The sequence below is a fragment of the Gobio gobio genome (genome assembly GCF_949357685.1).
Source record: "Gobio gobio genome assembly, chromosome: 8".
Taxonomy (NCBI): Eukaryota; Metazoa; Chordata; class Actinopteri; order Cypriniformes; family Gobionidae; genus Gobio; species Gobio gobio.
This window is the reverse complement of record NC_137114.1, coordinates 34,184,380-34,205,221: the sequence shown is the minus strand read 5'-3', so window position 1 is coordinate 34,205,221 and position 20,842 is coordinate 34,184,380. Positions and strand designations below refer to the sequence as shown.

General features: G+C 37.9%; 1 protein-coding gene across 1 annotated transcript in view; it reads left to right on the top strand.

Annotated features, from left to right (window-relative positions):
* The first annotated feature begins 955 nt into the window (after positions 1 to 955).
* gkup (glucuronokinase with putative uridyl pyrophosphorylase) overlaps positions 956 to 20,842 on the top strand; it is a 29,305-nt gene continuing 9,418 nt past the window's right edge. The window contains exons 1-13 of the mRNA XM_079823583.1: positions 956 to 1,145; positions 1,274 to 1,380; positions 1,470 to 1,514; positions 1,693 to 1,846; positions 1,967 to 2,038; positions 2,254 to 2,342; positions 3,383 to 3,539; positions 3,658 to 3,735; positions 5,081 to 5,172; positions 5,253 to 5,358; positions 5,439 to 5,518; positions 5,712 to 5,780; positions 6,193 to 6,253. Of these exons, the coding sequence (XP_079679709.1) occupies positions 1,089 to 1,145; positions 1,274 to 1,380; positions 1,470 to 1,514; positions 1,693 to 1,846; positions 1,967 to 2,038; positions 2,254 to 2,342; positions 3,383 to 3,539; positions 3,658 to 3,735; positions 5,081 to 5,172; positions 5,253 to 5,358; positions 5,439 to 5,518; positions 5,712 to 5,780; positions 6,193 to 6,253 (1,167 nt within the window). The 5' untranslated portion in view covers positions 956 to 1,088. The remainder of the gene's footprint in view (positions 1,146 to 1,273; positions 1,381 to 1,469; positions 1,515 to 1,692; positions 1,847 to 1,966; positions 2,039 to 2,253; positions 2,343 to 3,382; positions 3,540 to 3,657; positions 3,736 to 5,080; positions 5,173 to 5,252; positions 5,359 to 5,438; positions 5,519 to 5,711; positions 5,781 to 6,192; positions 6,254 to 20,842) is intronic.

Below are 20,842 nucleotides of genomic sequence, written 5' to 3'. Positions count from 1 at the left end.
CACATACCTGTAGTTTTCAATTAATCTTGAATGACTTGATTAGCTGGATCAGGTGCATTTAATTAGGATTGAAGCTAAAATCTGCAGGGCTGCGGCCCTCCAGGGAAAAAAAATGCTACATCCTGTGCATTGACCTATTATACTATGCCCTAAAAGTATGTATTGTTTTTGTGAAGGAAAATTGCATCATTTTTGAGTGTGTAGCAGAATAGTTTTGGGACATACTACCTTGTCATAATTTCATCTTTAACAGAACGTTCTGTCGTTTAGTTACGTGCATCCTGCCACTGTTTAAATTACCCTGTCAATCATCTGGTCACAGTTAAAGTCCTCCACATTCAATTTAATGTTGACAAAAATGTATTAGCATGTTCATCTGCCAGTCGCGGGTCTTTCATGTTTCATGTTCATAAAAGTTAATGACCATACATATCTGTAAAAGTTCACAATGTTGTTGCAGATGAAATATAATGTAGTATAAATATTTTTTTTAGGTTAGATATTAATTATTAATCACTGAAACCCCTTGAATCAGGAATCTAAATTGTGCAGTGCTGGACCCAAACAAGGACCAGGAGCAGCCAGTGACTATTCTTTTGTTACTTGTAACACATTTTACCACTGAAATATATGGGTATATGTGGCTCAGAATACCAATATTCGCTTCTGATAAGTATGCTGTTAACTTAAAACTATTCCATTTGTCCCAGGTCCGCATTCCCGTTATTAGTAACTCTTCCAGGTATCCTAGTACTAATAGACTAGTAGTGTGGTTTAGTGTGTGTTTTAGCTATAATACTTATAAAGCAATCCTTACTAGTGAAATACAAACTTTTGAATAAGTACTGGTTGCTAATAATGGTATAATAGTAGTATACAAACAAACACGCGTTCGTTTACAGTACTAAATGTTAAAATGGCTTGCCATATTACAAATTAAATCATGAGCCTGTTTCTTTAAGGATTTGTAGGGTTTCCGGTGACGTGTGTCACTTCACGGTTGTAACTGTTATTAGTTGCACTATGGACTTTCTACTTTGATGGAAGTATTATGCGTTGCTATTTCAAATAAATAAGAAGCCGGAGCAATGATTTGCATATTGTTAGTTGCGGGGCACGGTACGGTTTTAGAGACACAGATCAAGGTAAATCAATTGAGCTGCAAAAACGGTTATGATTTCTTAAAACTTTGTGTCATTTTGAAGTTAGCCTTTGTAGGAACTTTAATGCTGCGTTAATTTAACGTTAATGTTCAATGTCTCTATATTTCAAGAGTGATATTACAGGTCTGTATGCTCATCTGCCCGGTGTGCCAAAAGCTCTGTTACCTGGAGTGGGGGGGAAGAAAATATTGGATTTCTGGTGGGAAACCGTCAACACGTGAGTGATTATATTGTTAGCATCATTGTGAAAGGTGTTTTCCATGCAAACTAATGCAACACAGTATTTAACGTTACCCTCTCTTCCAGTCGCCAGCTCTTCAGTGAAGTCTATCTGGTCACGAATGCTGATAAGTAAGTCCTATTTGTCCTGCATTTGACATACATGGTGACCTGGTTTGTTGAAATGTTTACATTTTCTTTTGTGGAAATAAGGGCAGGAAGTGTGGCTTTTTTTCTGTTTAGGATACACAATAGCAGCGATTAAACCCATTTAAAATTGTATATTGGTTGAAATTTGCTCTCAATTCAGATACAAACACTATGAACGGTGGGCAACAGCCAATGACTTTCCTGTGGAGAATGTTGTGAATGATGGCAGCACTACTTTGGATGACAGACTCGGGGCTGTCGCAGACCTTGAATTGGCCATCCGAAGCCGACAGCTACAAGATGACATTATGGTGGTATGACACAGCATTGAGCTATTAACTTGCATAATATCCTTTTTCCAAGACCTTTTTATTTGACTTAAATCCTAAATTTGAAGGAATGTTTTCAATTGTGTTCTCATATTGCATTTACAGATTGCAGGAGATATGCTTTGTGCCGATCAAAACTTTGATATTGCACAAGTCATTCGATTTTTCAGGTCTAAGGTAAGAGGAACTAATCAAAGTGACTGTGTTGTAACAAGTTGATTCTTGTGGGTGAGATGTCATAGTAACCCAACCAGGTTCCTACTGATTTGTACTTTCCCGCTTGCACCATAGTGGGATGCTCATCCTGCACAGACTCTATTTACTCCAACTTGGTGAAATAATTTCTGTCATTTCTACTCCATTTTAATTCTCATTACAATTTGATACTTCAGCCTGGAGAACTTGCCATATATTATGAGCTGGAGTCAGGAGAGAAGAGCTACTCCAGAGGAATTGTTGAAGTTTGTCCAAATACCCATCGGTGAGACGGCATCTTTACACTTTTGTTGTGTTGTCACAGTAGAAGTACCCTCTGATAATATCAAATTAGCCAATTCTTTATATATATAATATATTTAGGGTTCCATGGCCATTGTCATGCACTCTAAATAAATAGCAGGGTTTTGTGCTTTTATTGTTCATTAAATGGAAATGTATTTGATGTTATCATACATGACAGTAGCAGTGTGACATGATGGCAAATTAAATGTAAACATATTGACACAAGTAAATATTATATAAACATACTTGTAGACATAAGTTTTAAAAAAAAGTATTGTTTTAAAATACAAAGTGACATCTATTAAACATTAGTTTTACTTCTATTAAACCTTTAAAAAAAACTTAGAAATAGACATTATTATCTTGCCAGGTTATACCTTCTGATATAATAAAATTAGCCAAGGTTAATAGATTCTTTGTTATTTTTTCATATAGGGTGCATGGCAATTTTATGTACTCTAAATAACAGGGTTTGGTTCTTTATTGTACTTTCAATTAATTATAGAATGGAAACATGCTTTTGATGTTTTCATAAATTACATTTAGAAAAGTGTGTACAGAAAATAAACATTAGACATAATCATTGAATATAAACATAACTTTGGACATAAATAAAAAAGTCTAAAATAGCAAAGTGATGTTATGATTTTTTTTACTAGCTATTTTTTACTTATGTCTACATGTATTCTTATGTTTATAAATGCTTATGTTATGGCTCGATGAAAGTTTAAGGAGAGGCTGCTCACTGCAGAGCCATGGGTTGAATTTGAAGTCCAGATCTGGACGTCTAGCTCCCCCTCTCTAGATGTAATTTATGCATAATGGGTGGAGCTAGAAGGTCCAACCACACCCTGCCCATTACTATATCCCTCCATTAGATCCACAGAGGTGGAGCTGGACTAGTTCAAGCTCAACCAATGATGTCCAAAGAGGGGGATCTGGAAGTCATTTGGCTCTGCAGTGAACACCACTTGAGTTTAGCATTCACTACAAGCTTCTGTCTGAATCTGTCCACACCAGGGTCATGCGCTTCCTTGAGAAGCCTCAGGAGGGCGTCACCGCGTCCCGTCTGGCAAGTGTGGTATTCTACTGCCTGCGCAAAGAGTCCTTACCATACATCTCTGAATTTCTTGTTCAACACTCAGATGTTAAAGATAGAACCTTTGGCATGTTTTGGGTAAATGTTTTAAATTAATCTTTGAATTTTTTAAATGTAAAGCATTAAGCCTTTGTTAATGCGTCTTCTTTAGATTTATTGTTAACTTCAATATTAAGTAGGATTTTACTGGTTGTAGGAATGGCTTATAAATGAGGAGAAAGTTCCTGTTTATGGGATGAAGTTACCTACAGGATTTCAACTAATTGGACAAGTGGTGGGTACAAATGTAGCATTATTTAGGTTAAAATATTTGATATATATTTTTTCAAGTTTGGGGTCGGTAAGATTTTAAATGTTTTTGAAAGCCTTAAGATGCTTATTTGGTTATATTACAATATTGAAAACATTTTGTGCTGCTTAATATTTTTGTGGAAACTGCTCCTTTTTTCAGGATTCATTGAGTGAAATGTTAAAAAGTACAGCATTTATTTGACATCTTTTGTAACATTATAAATTACTTTTCACTTTTGAATGCACACATCAAAAAAATCCTGCTGACCCCAAACTGTAGTGTATACCACATTATTCTAAACATAATGGTAACTCTTTATAATAAGTATACAGTAATAAAGTACTTACAAATCATTAAGAAAAGATTTGTTTATAGTTAATTCATGGTTAATATATTGTAGTTCATTCATTGTTAATAATAGGCTATATACAAATAGTGAGTTCTTCATTCATTGTCACTATAATTAACACAATTTTTTTTTTAATGAGCTTGTAGTAAAGAAAATGTTAAATGGTTATTAGGAGTAAATAGTTCTCACTTTAGATTAGGTCTCGGAAAATTATATTAAGTGCGTGCTGTAAACCAACCTTTATTAGACATTAATTGCATTCATATTCAGTGTTCCTTAAAATGTAAATTCATTTAGCAGACACACACACACACACGGTTTACATGTTTTATGGGGACTTTCCATAGACGATGATTTTTATACTGTACAAACTGTATATTCCCTCCCTGTACACTAAACCTACCCATTTTTACATTTTCAACAACAAAAAAAACCTTAATATGATTTATTCTTCCTCATGGGGACTAAAATGTCACCACAAGGATTTTGGATATTGCCATCTTTGTGGGGACATTTTGTCTCCGTGATGTAGGGTTTACCAGGACACACACACATACGGTATATTTGTTAGGCGTAATGGTTTGTATGCTATATATACATAATATTTTTTTAAGGAAAACCAAAGCAATTGATGTCTAATAGAGGTTGGTTTAAAGCACTTACTTCATTACATTTTCCCATTTTCCATGACCTAATCTAAAGTGAGAGCTATGTAACTATTTTCTTATGAGCTAATTAAATTATAAAAATTTGGTTAATTACAGTGACAATGAATGAAGAACTCACTATTTGTATATAGCCTATTGATATATAGGCTTTAATATAATATAACAACATAGAGACTACAATATATTAACTATGAATGTATAGTTTGCAAATTATTTGTAAGTACTTTATTACTGTGTACTTATTACAAAGTGTTACCTACATAAATTGTGTATTAATACATGTTGAGCATTTTAACATCTGTTTTTACAGGGTCTGTCTGATTACACAAAATGGCTCACTCACTATTCTTCAAAACAGCAGCTGTCCCCCTCTAAACCCATTACCTGCCGTTCATATGCCAGGTCTGGCACGACACAATAGTCTTCACAAATGCATACCTGCTTTTCATCACTATACATTGTGTCTGTGTGTTGACTCGCAGGGTTGGACTCATGGGGAACCCCTCTGATGGTTTCAATGGGAAAACCATTGCTATGACCATTGCTAACTTCTGGGCTGAGGTCACACTCATGGAGAGCCAGACTCTGGTATACATATATAAAAAAGAACATTAGATAAGACATCATGGAAGACACTGTTATTTATTCATCTCATTGTTTTTATTAAGATCATTGTACCTCATCCTCTGAACGACCCTACTGAATTCGGAAGCTTGCAGGATCTCTTTCAGATCAGCCGGAAAGAAGGGTTTGTCCAAATATCAACAAATTGGACACTTTAAAGGAATAAATCATGCAAAATTAGCATTCTGTCATCATGTCGACCTAAACCCATATCTTTCTTTCTTAAGTGGAACAGAAAATTAGACAATTTGCAGAATTTTTACGATACAACAAAACCAATTATTATAATTACTTATATACATTTATTTGCCTTACAGGTATTTGGGAGGTCTGAGACTTCTACAAGCCACATGTAAAAAGTTTTACCAGTTCTGCTCTGAACAAGGGTGAGATCCAATAAGCATAATTAAATGATTATCAGGGTCCAATCATCTTATGTAGACATGGATTATGTACAATACAAATCTTAAAGTGTGTCTATTGAAGTATTATTCTATGCATTATAATGAAATCATCATTGTGATTGTCAATGTCATTAGGATATATAGAAAATTAAGATTACGATTGATGTATAAGTATTTTGGAAATCACAGTTTCTTTGCAAACTGATTTTATTGAACTTTTATTTTTAAAAAATTCAAAATTAAATCAACATACACTAAATTGAACCAAGTCCCTTGCACTACATTTCTTCTTTTTCAATAATTCATCGGATATATGGAATAATACGGAAGAAAAGATGTGTTGTGTAATTGGAATGATTTCAGTGACTGTATCTGCTTTCTTTTATGCTGACAGCATTGCTTTGTCCAAGCAGAATTTTACCCTCAAGTATGATACAAACATTCCTCGGCAAGTGGTAAGACTTATTATTATTATTATTATTATTATTAGGGGCCAAGCACCGAAGGTGCAGGCACCTATTGTAATCGTTAGATTTCTTATTATTATTATTATTCCGCCACGAAGTCTATGGCAGCCCATAGAACCGCTTGTGGGAAAGTTATGAAATTTGGCACACATATAGAAGACAGGCCCAGCATTAACCACACCAATTTTGGAATCTCTAAAACAATCCCTCTAGCGCCACCACCTGTCCAAAGTTTGACTCATATTTGTGCTAATAACTTTTGAACCATAAGGGCTAGAAACAAAATTATTTTTTCCTCTAATTCCTTGGCTCAAGCCAATTCGATTGCACCCTATGACGTCATTTTCCGTCATAATAATTTTCCCGCCATTTTTATTTAACCGAATAACCTACTTTTGCAAACTCCTCCTAGGCCATTGCTCCAATTTGCACGAAAATTGAACCAGATCATCTTCAGACTCTGCTGAACAAACCGTATTAGACTCGAGATGATTAGTCAAATTCTTATTGAATAACGCTCGAACGAAATCGACAAAGTGCACACAAAAATGAAAGTTAGGCTCTATCTCCGCAACGCTTTAGCATATTCTAACCAAACTTGGTGTGTGTTATGCCACCCATGACCTGAGGCTGCTTGCAGCGTTTCGGCGCAGTGCCACCTAGTGGTCCAGAGATACAGAAATTTGATATTTTTGATTATAACTTAAGAACGCTTTAGCCAAATATCACAAAACTGGTCTCTTTAGAGTCGGGGCATCACGCCGAGCCATGCCATATCCAATTTTCCCATATCAACCATTTTGGGCGTCGGCCATTTTGAATTTTGTCACAAAGTGCTATGTTTTACAAACGCATTGGCGTATCGTTACGAAACTCGGTGTGTGTCTTTGTCACCAAGCCCTGAAAGTACACAAAAAGTTTCAAGGCAGCGCCACCTTGTGGACAAAAGTTATAGTGAATTTTCCAATAATGCTAATAACTTTTGATTAAATTTGACTATTGTCATAAAAATGGTTTCAATATATTCCTTGGGTCATGCCAAGAACATAGATCCAAATTTTGCCATATTTGGCCAAACATTCTGTTCGCCATTTTGATTTCCTTCAGAAACCTACTTTTTCAAACTCCTCCTAGACTATTTGCCTGATTTTCACCAAAATTGAATCGTAACATCTTCAGACCATGACAGCAAAAAGTTATTAATTTCGTGTCAACAAACAAAACCGTTTTCATATACTGCAGCGACAAAGTTGAGCCATGATGCCAAAATGACTCTTGAGGCTGTATCTCTGCAATGCTTTGACATACTGACACCAAACTTTGCCTTTGTCATTGTCATCTCACTCTGACCACACCACATCAATTTCGTTACTGCGCTACCTATTGGTCAAAAGTGACAAACCATTAAATCATATTATTAGTGACTGTATATATGATTTTTCAGCCATTTTTGCCTAAAATCATCTTAAAATGCCTTTAATTGCTCATTGTTTCAGTTGGTCTAACCCTCCCAGCCATGGTGGCATGTCTTGTCTTGTTCTTTGCGCTTGGCCCCGTTAATGGCTGCTCGCAGCTATATTTAGGGGCCAAGCACCGAAGGTGCAGGCACCTATTGTAATCGTTAGATTTCTTATTATTATTATTATTCCGCCACGAAGTCTATGGCAGCCCATAGAACCGCTTGCGGGAAAGTTGTGAAATTTGGCACACAGATAGAGGACAGGCCCAACATTAACCACACCAATTTTGGAATCTCTAAAACAATCCCTCTAGCGCCACCACCTGTCCAAAGTTTGACTAATGTTTTTGCTAATAACTTTTGAACCATAAGGGCTAGAAACAAAATTCTTTTTTCCTCTGATTCCTTGGCTCAAGCCAATGCGATTGCACCCTATGACGTCACTTTCCGTCATAATAATTTTCCCGCCATTTTTAATTAACCGAAAAACCTACTTTTGCGAACTCCTCCTAGGCCGTTGCTCCAATTTGCACGAAAATTGAACCAGATCATCTTCAGACTCTGCTGACAAAAGCGTATTAGACTCGAGATGATTAGTCAAACTGTTATTGAACAACGCTCGAATTAAATCGACAAAGTGCACGCAAAAATGAAAGTCAGGCTTTATCTCCGAAACACTTTAGCATATTCTTACCAAACTTGGTGTGTGTTATGCCAACCATAACTTGAGGCTGCCTGCAGCGTTTCGGCGCAGTGCCACCTAGTGGTCCAGAGATACAGAAATTTGATATTTTTGATTATAACTTAAGAACGCTTTAGCCAAATGTCACAAAGCTGGTCTCTTTAGAGTCGGGGCATCACGCCGAGTCAAACCATACCCAATTTTCCCATATCAACCATTTTGGGCGTCGGCCATTTTTAATTTTGTCAGAAAGTGCTATGTTTTACAAACGCATTGGCGTATCGTTACGAAACTCGGTGTGTGTCTTTGTCACCAAGCCCTGAAAGTACACAAAAAGTTTCAAGGCAGCGCCACCTTGTGGACAAAAGTTATAGTGAATTTTCCAATAATGCTAATAACTTTTGATTAAATTTGAGTATTGTCATAAAAATGGTTTCAATATATTCCTTGGGTCATGCCAAGAACATAGATCCCAATTTTGCCATATTTGGCCAAACATTCTGTTCGCCATTTTGATTTCCTTCAGAAACCTACTTTTTCGAACTCCTCCTAGACCATTTGCCTGATTTTCACCAAAATTGAATCGTAACATCTTCAGACCATGACAGCAAAAAGTTATTAATTTCGTGTCAACAAACAAAACCGTTTTCATATACTGCAGCGACAAAGTTGAGCCATAATGCCAAAATGACTCTTGAGGCTGTATCTCTGCACTGCTTCGACATAATGACACCAAACTTTGCCTTTGTCATTGTCATCTCACTCTGACCACACCACATCAATTTCGTTACTGCGCCACCTATTGGTCAAAAGTGAAAAACCATTAAATCATATTATTAGTGACTGTATATATGATTTTTCAGCCATTAAGGCCTAAAATCATCTTAAAATGCCTTTAATTGCTCATTGTTTCAGTTGGTCTAACCCTCCCAGCCATGGTGGCATGTCTTGTCTTGTTCTTTGCGCTTGGCCCCGTTAATGGCTGCTCGCAGCTATATTTAGGGGCCAAGCACCGAAGGTGCGGGCACCTATTGAAATCGTTAGATTTCTTATTATTAGGGGCCAAGCACCGAAGGTGCGGGCACCTATTGAAATCGTTCGATTTCTTATTATTATTATTATTATTCCGCCGAAAGTCTATGGCAGCCCATAGAACCGCTTGCGGGAAAGTTGTGAAATTTGGCACACAGATAGAGGACAGTCCCAGCATTAACCACACCAATTTTGGAATCTCTAAAACAATCCCTCTAGCGCCACCACCTGTCCAAAGTTTGACTCATGTTTTTGCTAATAACTTTTGAACCATAATGGCTAGAAACAAAATTCTTTTTTCCTCTGATTCCTTGGCTCAAGCCGATTCGATTGCACCATATGACGTCACTTTCCGTCATAATAATTTTCCCGCAATTTTTAATTAACCGAAAAAACTACTTTTGCGAACTTCTCCTAGGCCGTTGCTCCAATTTGCACGAAAATTTAACCAGATCATCTTCAGACTCTGCTGACAAAAGCGTATTAGACTCGAGATGATTAGTCAAAGTGTTATTGAACAACGCTCGAATTAAATCGACAAAGTGCATGCAAAAATGAAAGTCAGGCTTTATCTCCGAAACACTTTAGCATATTCTTACCAAACTTGGTGTGTGTTATGCCAACCATGACCTGAGGCTGCCTGCAGCGTTTCGGCGCAGTGCCACCTAGTGGTCCAGAGATACAGAAATTGGATATTTTGGATTATAACTTAAGAACGCTTTAGCCAAATATCACAAAACTGCTCTCTTTAGAGTCGGGGCATCACGCCGAGTCAAACCATACCCAATTTTCCCATATCAACCATTTTGGGCGTCGGCCATTTTTAATTTTGTCAGAAAGTGCTATGTTTTACAAACGCATTGGCGTATCGTTACGAAACTCGGTGTGTGTCTTTGTCACCAAGCCCTGAAAGTACACAAAAAGTTTCAAGGCAGCGCCACCTTGTGGACAAAAGTTATAGTGAATTTTCCAATAATGCTAATAACTTTTGATTAAATTTGACTATTGTCATAAAAATGGTTTCAATATATTCCTTGGGTCATGCCAAGAACATAGATCCCAATTTTGCCATATTTGGCCAAACATTCTGTTCGCCATTTTGATTTCCTTCAGAAACCTACTTTTTCGAACTCCTCCTAGTCTATTTGCCTGATTTTCACCAAAATCGAATCGTAACATCTTCAGACTATTACAGCAAAAAGTTATTAATTTCGTGTCAACAGACAAAACCGTTTTCATATACTGCAGCGACAAAGTTGAGCCATGATGCCAAAATGACTCTTGAGGCTGTATCTCTGCACTGCTTTGACATAATGACACCAAACTTTGCCTTTGTCATTGTCATCTCACTCTGACCACACCACATCAATTTCGTTACTGCGCCACCTATTGGTCAAAAGTGACAAACCATTAAATCATATTATTAGTGACTGTATATATGATTTTTCAGCCATTAAGGCCTAAAATCATCTTAAAATGCCTTTAATTGCTCATTGTTGCAGTTGGTCTCACCCTCCCAGCCGTGTTGGCATGTTATATTGGCTTTTTTTTTTGCGCTTGGCCCCGTTAATGGCTGCTCGCAGCTATATTTAGGGGCCAAGCACCGAAGGTGCGGGCACCTATTGAAATCGTTCGATTTCTTATTAGGGGCCAAGCACCGAAGGTGCGGGCACCTATTGAAATCGTTAGATTTCTTATTATTATTATTATTATTCCGCCGAAAGTCTATGGCAGCCCATAGAACCGCTTGCGGGAAAGTTGTGAAATTTGGCACACAGATAGAGGACAGTCCCAGCATTAACCACACCAATTTTGGAATCTCTAAAACAATCCCTCTAGCGCCACCACCTGTCCAAAGTTTGACTCATATTTGTGCTAATAACTTTTGAACCATAAGGGCTAGAAACAAAATTCTTTTTTCCTCTAATTCCTTGGCTCAAGCCAATTTGATTGCACCCTATAACGTCATTTTCCGTCATAATAATTTTCCCGCCATTTTTATTTAACCGAATAACCTACTTTTGCGAACTCCTCCTAGGCAGTTGCTCCAATTTGCACGAAAATTGAACCAGATCATCTTCAGACTCAGCTGACAAAAGCGTATTAGACTCGAGATGATTAGTCAAACTATTATTGAATAGCGCTCAAATGAAATCGACAAAGTGCCCACAAAAATGAAAGTCAGGCTTTATCTCCGCAACGCTTTAGCATATTCTAACCAAACTTGGTGTGTGTTATGCCAACCATGACCTGAGGCTGCCTGCAGCCTTTCGGCGCAGTGCCACCTAGTGGTCCAGAGATACAAAAATTTGATATTTTTGATTATAACTTAAGAACACTTTAGCCAAATATCACAAAACTGGTCTCTTTAGAGTCGGGGCATCACGCCAAGCCATGCCATACCCAATTTTCCCATATCAACCATTTTGGGCGTCGGCCATTTTGAATTTTGTCACAAAGTGCTATGTTTTACAAACGCATTGGCGTATCGCTACGAAAATCGGTGTGTGTCTTCATCACCAAGCCCTGAAAGTACTCAAAAAGGTTCAAGGCAGCGCCACCTTGTGGTCAAAAGTTATAGTGAATTTTCCAATAATGCTAATAACTTTTGATTAAATTTGACTATCGTCATAAAAATGGTTTCAATATATTCCTTGGGTCATGCCAAGAACATAGATCCCAATTTTGCCATATTTGGCCAAACATTCTGTTCGCCATTTTGATTTCCTTCAGAAACCTATTTTTTCGAACTCCTCCTACACTATTTGCCTGATTTTCAACAAACTCGAATCGTAACATCTTCAGACCATGACAGCAAAAAGTTATTAATTTCATGTCAACAGACAAAACCGTTTTCATGTACTGCAGCGACAAAGTTGAGCCATGATGCCAAAATGACTCTTGAGGCTGTATCTCTGCAATGCCTTGACATACTGACACCAAACTTTGCCTTTGTCATCTCACTCTGACCACACCACATCAATTTCGTTACTGCGCCACCTATTGGTCACAGGTGACAAACCATTAAATCATATTATTAGTGAGTGTATATGTGATTTCAGCCATTTTTGCCTAAAATCATCGTAAAATGGCTTTATTTGCTCATTGTTGCAGTTGGTCTAACCCTCCCAGCCATGTTGGCATGTCTTGTCTTGTTCTTTGCGCTTGGCCCCGTTAATGGCTGCTCGCAGCTATATTTAGGGGCCAAGCACCGAAGGTGCGGGCACCTATTGTAATCGTTAGATTTCTTATTATTATTATTCCGCCACGAAGTCTATGGCAGCCCATAGAACCGCTTGCGGGAAAGTTGTGAAATTTGGCACACAGATAGAGGACAGTCCCAGCATTAACCACACCAATTTTGGAATCTCTAAAACAATCCCTCTAGCGCCACCACCTGTCCAAAGTTTGACTCATGTTTTTGCTAATAACTTTTGAACCATAAGGGCTAGAAACAAAATTCTTTTTTCCTCTGATTCCTTGGCTCAAGCCGATTCGATTGCACCCTATGACGTCACTTTCCGTCATAATAATTTTCCCGCCATTTTTAATTAACCGAAAAAACTACTTTTGCGAACTCCTCCTAGGCCGTTGCTCCAATTTGCACGAAAATTGAACCAGATCATCTTCAGACTCTGCTGACAAAAGCGTATTAGACTCGAGATGATTAGTCAAACTGTTATTGAACAACGCTCGAATTAAATCGACAAAGTGCATGCAAAAATGAAAGTCAGGCTTTATCTCCGAAACACTTTAGCATATTCTTACCAAACTTGGTGTGTGTTATGCCAACCATGACCTGAGGCTGCCTGCAGCGTTTCGGCGCAGTGCCACCTAGTGGTCCAGAGATACAGAAATTGGATATTTTGGATTATAACTTAAGAACGCTTTAGCCAAATATCACAAAACTGGTCTCTTTAGAGTCGGGGCATCACGCCGAGTCAAACCATACCCAATTTTCCCATATCAACCATTTTGGGCGTCGGCCATTTTTAATTTTGTCAGAAAGTGCTATGTTTTACAAACGCATTGGCGTATCGTTACGAAACTCGGTGTGTGTCTTTGTCACCAAGCCCTGAAAGTACACAAAAAGTTTCAAGGCAGCGCCACCTTGTGGACAAAAGTTATAGTGAATTTTCCAATAATGCTAATAACTTTTGATTAAATTTGACTATTGTCATAAAAATGGTTTCAATATATTCCTTGGGTCATGCCAAGAACATAGATCCCAATTTTGCCATATTTGGCCAAACATTCTGTTCGCCATTTTGATTTCCTTCAGAAACCTACTTTTTCGAACTCCTCCTAGACTATTTGCCTGATTTTCACCAAAATCGAATCGTAACATCTTCAGACCATTACAGCAAAAAGTTATTAATTTCGTGTCAACAGACTAAACCGTTTTCATATACTGCAGCGACAAAGTTGAGCCATGATGCCAAAATGACTCTTGAGGCTGTATCTCTGCAATGCTTCGACATACTGACACCAAACTTTGCCTTTGTCATTGTCATCTCACTCTGACCGCACCACATCAATTTCGTTACTGCGCTACCTATTGGTCAAAAGTGACAAACCATTAAATCATATTATTAGTGACTGTATATATGATTTTTCAGCCATTTTTGCCTAAAATCATCTTAAAATGCCTTTAATTGCTAATTGTTTCAGTTGGTCTAACCCTCCCAGCCATGGTGGCATGTCTTGTCTTGTTCTTTGCGCTTGGCCCCGTTAATGGCTGCTCGCAGCTATATTTATTATTATTATTATTCCGCCGAAAGTCTATGGCAGCCCATAGAACCGCTTGCGGGAAAGTTGTGAAATTTGGCACACAGATAGAGGACAGTCCCAGCATTAACCACACCAATTTTGGAATCTCTAAAACAATCCCTCTAGCGCCACCACCTGTCCAAAGTTTGACTCATGTTTTTGCTAATAACTTTTGAACCATAAGGGCTAGAAACAAAATTCTTTTTTCCTCTGATTCCTTGGCTCAAGCCGATTCGATTGCACCCTATGACGTCACTTTCCGTCATAATAATTTTCCCGCCATTTTTAATTAACCGAAAAAACTACTTTTGCGAACTCCTCCTAGGCCGTTGCTCCAATTTGCACGAAAATTGAACCAGATCATCTTCAGACTCTGCTGACAAAAGCGTATTAGACTCGAGATGATTAGTCAAACTGTTATTGAACAACGCTCGAATTAAATCGACAAAGTGCATGCAAAAATGAAAGTCAGGCTTTATCTCCGAAACACTTTAGCATATTCTTACCAAACTTGGTGTGTGTTATGCCAACCATGACCTGAGGCTGCCTGCAGCGTTTCGGCGCAGTGCCACCTAGTGGTCCAGAGATACAGAAATTGGATATTTTGGATTATAACCAGAGGTGGGTAGAGTAGCCAAAATCTGTACTCAAGTAAAAGTACAAGTACTTACTGAAATATTTACTCAAGTAAAAGTAAAAGTAACAATCGTAATATTTACTTGAGTAAGAGTAAAAAAGTATTCGATGAGAAAACTACTCAAGTAGTTAGTTACTAGTTACTTTCGATCTGATTGATAAGCGAAAACCCTGAATTTCAGGCTACTTGGAGAGCTTTCACACACCTCTCTGTAACACTTTACAATAAGGTTGTATTAGTTAACATTAGTTAATGTATTAGTTAACATGAACTAACCATGAACAACACCTCTGTTCAGCATTAGTTAATCTTTGTCAACGTTAGTTCATAAAAATCCAGCTGTTCATGGTTTATTCATGTTAGTTCACAGTGCATTGACTAATGTTAACAATATTTTAATAATGCATTAGTAAATGTTTAAATTAACATAAAGATAAATAAGTGCTTTATAAGTGCAGTTCATTATTAGTTCATGTTAACTAATGTAAGCTAATGAACCTTATATATATATATATATATATATATATATATATATATATATATATATATATATATATATGTGTGTGTGTGTGTGTGTGTTTGTGTGATTAATGGTTAAACAGTGTAAATTAATGGTGTGCTGGGCTAACTAGAGCTCTTTTTAAAACATACTTTGTTCTTATATTTGTATAAGTATATAGGCTATTCTTTAGGTAGGAATAAAATACAATACCGTTTTTATTTGTATGTATTTTCTACACTTCAGACAGGTGTCTGTCCGGATTTGTGTATAAATGCAAGACGTCACATTAGGCTATTCAATTTGTTTCGTTTTGTGAAGAAAAGGATATGTAAATGTGAAGATGAGAACGTTTGTTCGTGGACGTGTATTGTTTGGAGGATTCAAACGATTCATTGCTTGCAAAAGAGCGCATATGAGGAAAACACTCGGACAGTGTGTGAAATAGTATTATAATAAGGGAAAATTCCCCATAGTTACCAAATGACCGTTAATAGTGTTCAAATATAGGCATCATTGTGACACTTACCGCTACATGTTCTTTTCAGGGTGGAATTCTTGTATGCTGAGAGATGTCAGTTCGTTTTGGTGCACACAACATGCATCGCATTATGAAACTATTCTTTTTGACATCTTGGAGTGAAAACATAGACTGAACTTGAGGCCACGGGCAATCTGCCTCCCGTAGCTCACACACATCTTCCGACTAAACGCGCGCTAATTATAAGCGGGTGATGCGTAGCAACCTCTCGCGAAGCAGCCTCTCCAACGTTTCGCGAGACTTGCGAAAGTCATATTCACTTATTTTAATATATATAATATAATTATTAGCCTACCATTTGACAGTAACGGAGGAACGCCACCGAATGTAACTAAGTAAAAGTACAGTTTTTTCACAAGAAATTTACTTGAGTAAGAGTAAAAGTACCCATCTTTAAATCTACTCTAAAAGTACAAGTTACCCAAAAAATGTACTCAAGTAAATGTAACGAAGTAAATGTAATTCGTTACTACCCACCTCTGATTATAACTTAAGAACGCTTTAGCCAAATATCACAAAACTGGTCTCTTTAGAGTCGGGGCATCACGCCGAGTCAAACCATACCCAATTTTCCCATATCAACCATTTTGGGCGTCGGCCATTTTTAATTTTGTCAGAAAGTGCTATGTTTTACAAACGCATTGGCGTATCGTTACGAAACTCGGTGTGTGTCTTTGTCACCAAGCCCTGAAAGTACACAAAAAGTTTCAAGGCAGCGCCACCTTGTGGACAAAAGTTATAGTGAATTTTCCAATAATGCTAATAACTTTTGATTAAATTTGACTATTGTCATAAAAATGGTTTCAATATATTCCTTGGGTCATGCCAAGAACATAGATCCCAATTTTGCCATATTTGGCCAAACATTCTGTTCGCCATTTTGATTTCCTTCAGAAACCTACTTTTTCGAACTCCTCCTAGACTATTTGCCTGATTTTCACCAAAATCGAATCGTAACATCTTCAGACCATGACAGCAAAAAATTATTAATTTCGTGTCAACAAACAAAACCGTTTTCATATACTGCAGCGACAAAGTTGAGCCATGATGCCAAAATGACTCTTGAGGCTGTATCTCTGCAATGCTTTGACATACTGACACCAAACTTTGCCTTTGTCATTGTCATCTCACTCTGACCACACCACATCAATTTCGTTACTGCGCCACCTATTGGTCAAAAGTGACAAACCATTAAATCATATTATTAGTGACTGTATATATGATTTTTCAGCCATTTTTGCCTAAAATCATCTTAAAATGCCTTTAATTGCTCATTGTTGCAGTTGGTCTAACCCTCCCAGCCATGGTGGCATGTCTTGTCTTGTTCTTTGCGCTTGGCCCCGTTAATGGCTGCTCGCAGCTATATTTAGGGGCCAAGCACCGAAGGTGCAGGCACCTATTGTAATCGTTAGATTTCTTATTATTATTATTCCGCCACGAAGTCTATGGCAGCCCATAGAACCGCTTGCGGGAAAGTTGTGAAATTTGGCACACAGATAGAGGACAGTCCCAGCATTAACCACACCAATTTTGGAATCTCTAAAACAATCCCTCTAGCGCCACCACCTGTCCAAAGTTTGACTCATGTTTTTGCTAATAACTTTTGAACCATAAGGGCTAGAAACAAAATTCTTTTTTCCTCTGATTCCTTGGCTCAAGCCGATTCGATTGCACCCTATGACGTCACTTTCCGTCATAATAATTTTCCCGCCATTTTTAATTAACCGAAAAAACTACTTTTGCGAACTCCTCCTAGGCCGTTGCTCCAATTTGCACGAAAATTGAACCAGATCATCTTCAGACTCTGCTGACAAAAGCGTATTAGACTCGAGATGATTAGTCAAAACTGTTATTGAACAACGCTCGAATTAAATCGACAAAGTGCATGCAAAAATGAAAGTCAGGCTTTATCTCCGAAACACTTTAGCATATTCTTACCAAACTTGGTGTGTGTTAGGCCAACCATGACTTGAGGCTGCCTGCAGCGTTTCGGCGCAGTGCCACCTAGTGGTCCAGAGATACAGAAATTGGATATTTTGGATTATAACTTAAGAACGCTTTAGCCAAATATCACAAAACTGGTCTCTTTAGAGTCGGGGCATCATGCCGAGTCAAACCATACCCAATTTTCCCATATCAACCATTTTGGGCGTCGGCCATTTTTAATTTTGTCAGAAAGTGCTATGTTTTACAAACGCATTGGCGTATCGTTACGAAACTCGGTGTGTGTCTTTGTCACCAAGCCCTGAAAGTACACAAAAAGTTTCAAGGCAGCGCCACCTTGTGGACAAAAGTTATAGTGAATTTTCCAATAATGCTAATAACTTTTGATTAAATTTGACTATTGTCATAAAAATGGTTTCAATATATTCCTTGGGTCATGCCAAGAACATAGATCCCAATTTTGCCATATTTGGCCAAACATTCTGTTCGCCATTTTGATTTCCTTCAGAAACCTACTTTTTCGAACTCCTCCTAGTCTATTTGCCTGATTTTCACCAAAATCGAATCGTAACATCTTCAGACTATTACAGCAAAAAGTTATTAATTTCGTGTCAACAGACAAAACCGTTTTCATATACTGCAGCGACAAAGTTGAGCCATGATGCCAAAATGACTCTTGAGGCTGTATCTCTGCAATGCTTCGACATACTGACACCAAACTTTGCCTTTGTCATTGTCATCTCACTCTGACCGCACCACATCAATTTCGTTACTGCGCTACCTATTGGTCAAAAGTGACAAACCATTAAATCATATTATTAGTGACTGTATATATGATTTTTCAGCCATTTTTGCCTAAAATCATCTTAAAATGCCTTTAATTGCTCATTGTTTCAGTTGGTCTAACCCTCCCAGCCATGGTGGCATGTCTTGTCTTGTTCTTTGCGCTTGGCCCCGTTAATGGCTGCTCGCAGCTATATTTATTATTATTATTATTCCGCCGAAAGTCTATGGCAGCCCATAGAACCGCTTGCGGGAAAGTTGTGAAATTTGGCACACAGATAGAGGACAGTCCCAGCATTAACCACACCAATTTTGGAATCTCTAAAACAATCCCTCTAGCGCCACCACCTGTCCAAAGTTTGACTCATGTTTTTGCTAATAACTTTTGAACCATAAGGGCTAGAAACAAAATTCTTTTTTCCTCTGATTCCTTGGCTCAAGCCGATTCGATTGCACCCTATGACGTCACTTTCCGTCATAATAATTTTCCCGCCATTTTTAATTAACCGAAAAAACTACTTTTGCGAACTCCTCCTAGGCCGTTGCTCCAATTTGCACGAAAATTGAACCAGATCATCTTCAGACTCTGCTGACAAAAGCGTATTAGACTCGAGATGATTAGTCAAATTGTTATTGAACAACGCTCGAATTAAATCGACAAAGTGCATGCAAAAATGAAAGTCAGGCTTTATCTCCGAAACACTTTAGCATATTCTTACCAAACTTGGTGTGTGTTATGCCAACCATGACTTGAGGCTGCCTGCAGCGTTTCGGCGCAGTGCCACCTAGTGGTCCAGAGATACAGAAATTGGATATTTTGGATTATAACTTAAGAACGCTTTAGCCAAATATCACAAAACTGGTCTCTTTAGAGTCGGGGCATCACGCCGAGTCAAACCATACCCAATTTTCCCATATCAACCATTTTGGGCGTCGGCCATTTTTAATTTTGTCAGAAAGTGCTATGTTTTACAAACGCATTGGCGTATCGTTACGAAACTCGGTGTGTGTCTTTGTCACCAAGCCCTGAAAGTACACAAAAAGTTTCAAGGCAGCGCCACCTTGTGGACAAAAGTTATAGTGAATTTTCCAATAATGCTAATAACTTTTGATTAAATTTGACTATTGTCATAAAAATGGTTTCAATATATTCCTTGGGTCATGCCAAGAACATAGATCCCAATTTTGCCATATTTGGCCAAACATTCTGTTCGCCATTTTGATTTCCTTCAGAAACCTACTTTTTCGAACTCCTCCTAGACTATTTGCCTGATTTTCACCAAAATTGAATCGTAACATCTTCAGACCATGACAGCAAAAAGTTATTAATTTCGTGTCAACAAACAAAACCGTTTTCATATACTGCAGCGACAAAGTTGAGCCATGATGCCAAAATGACTCTTGAGGCTGTATCTCTGCAATGCTTTGACATACTGACACCAAACTTTGCCTTTGTCATTGTCATCTCACTCTGACCGCACCACATCAATTTCGTTACTGCGCCACCTATTGGTCAAAAGTGAAAAACCATTAAATCATATTATTAGTGACTGTATATATGATTTTTCAGCCATTTTTGCCTAAAATCATCTTAAAATGCCTTTAATTGCTCATTGTTGCAGTTGGTCTCACCCTCCCAGCCGTGTTGGCATGTCTTGTCTTGTTCTTTGCGCTTGGCCCCGTTAATGGCTGCTCGCAGCTATATTTATTATTAGGGGCCAAGCACCGAAGGTGCGGGCACCTATTGAAATCGTTCGATTTCTTATTATTAGGGGCCAAGCACCGAAGGTGCAGGCACCTATTGTAATCGTTAGATTTCTTATTATTATTATTATTCCGCCACGAAGTCTATGGCAGCCCATAGAACCGCTTGCGGGAAAGTTGTGAAATTTGGCACACAGATAGAGGACAGTCCCAGCATTAACCACACCAATTTTGGAATCTCTAAAACAATCCCTCTAGCGCCACCACCTGTCCAAAGTTTGACTCATATTTGTGCTAATAACTTTTGAACCATAAGGGCTAGAAACAAAATTCTTTTTTCCTCTAATTCCTTGGCTCAAGCCAATTTGATTGCACCCTATAACGTCATTTTCCGTCATAATAATTTTCCCGCCATTTTTATTTAACCGAATAACCTACTTTTGCGAACTCCTCCTAGGCCGTTGCTCCAATTTGCACGAAAATTGAACCAGATCATCTTCAGACTATGCTGACCAAACCGTATTAG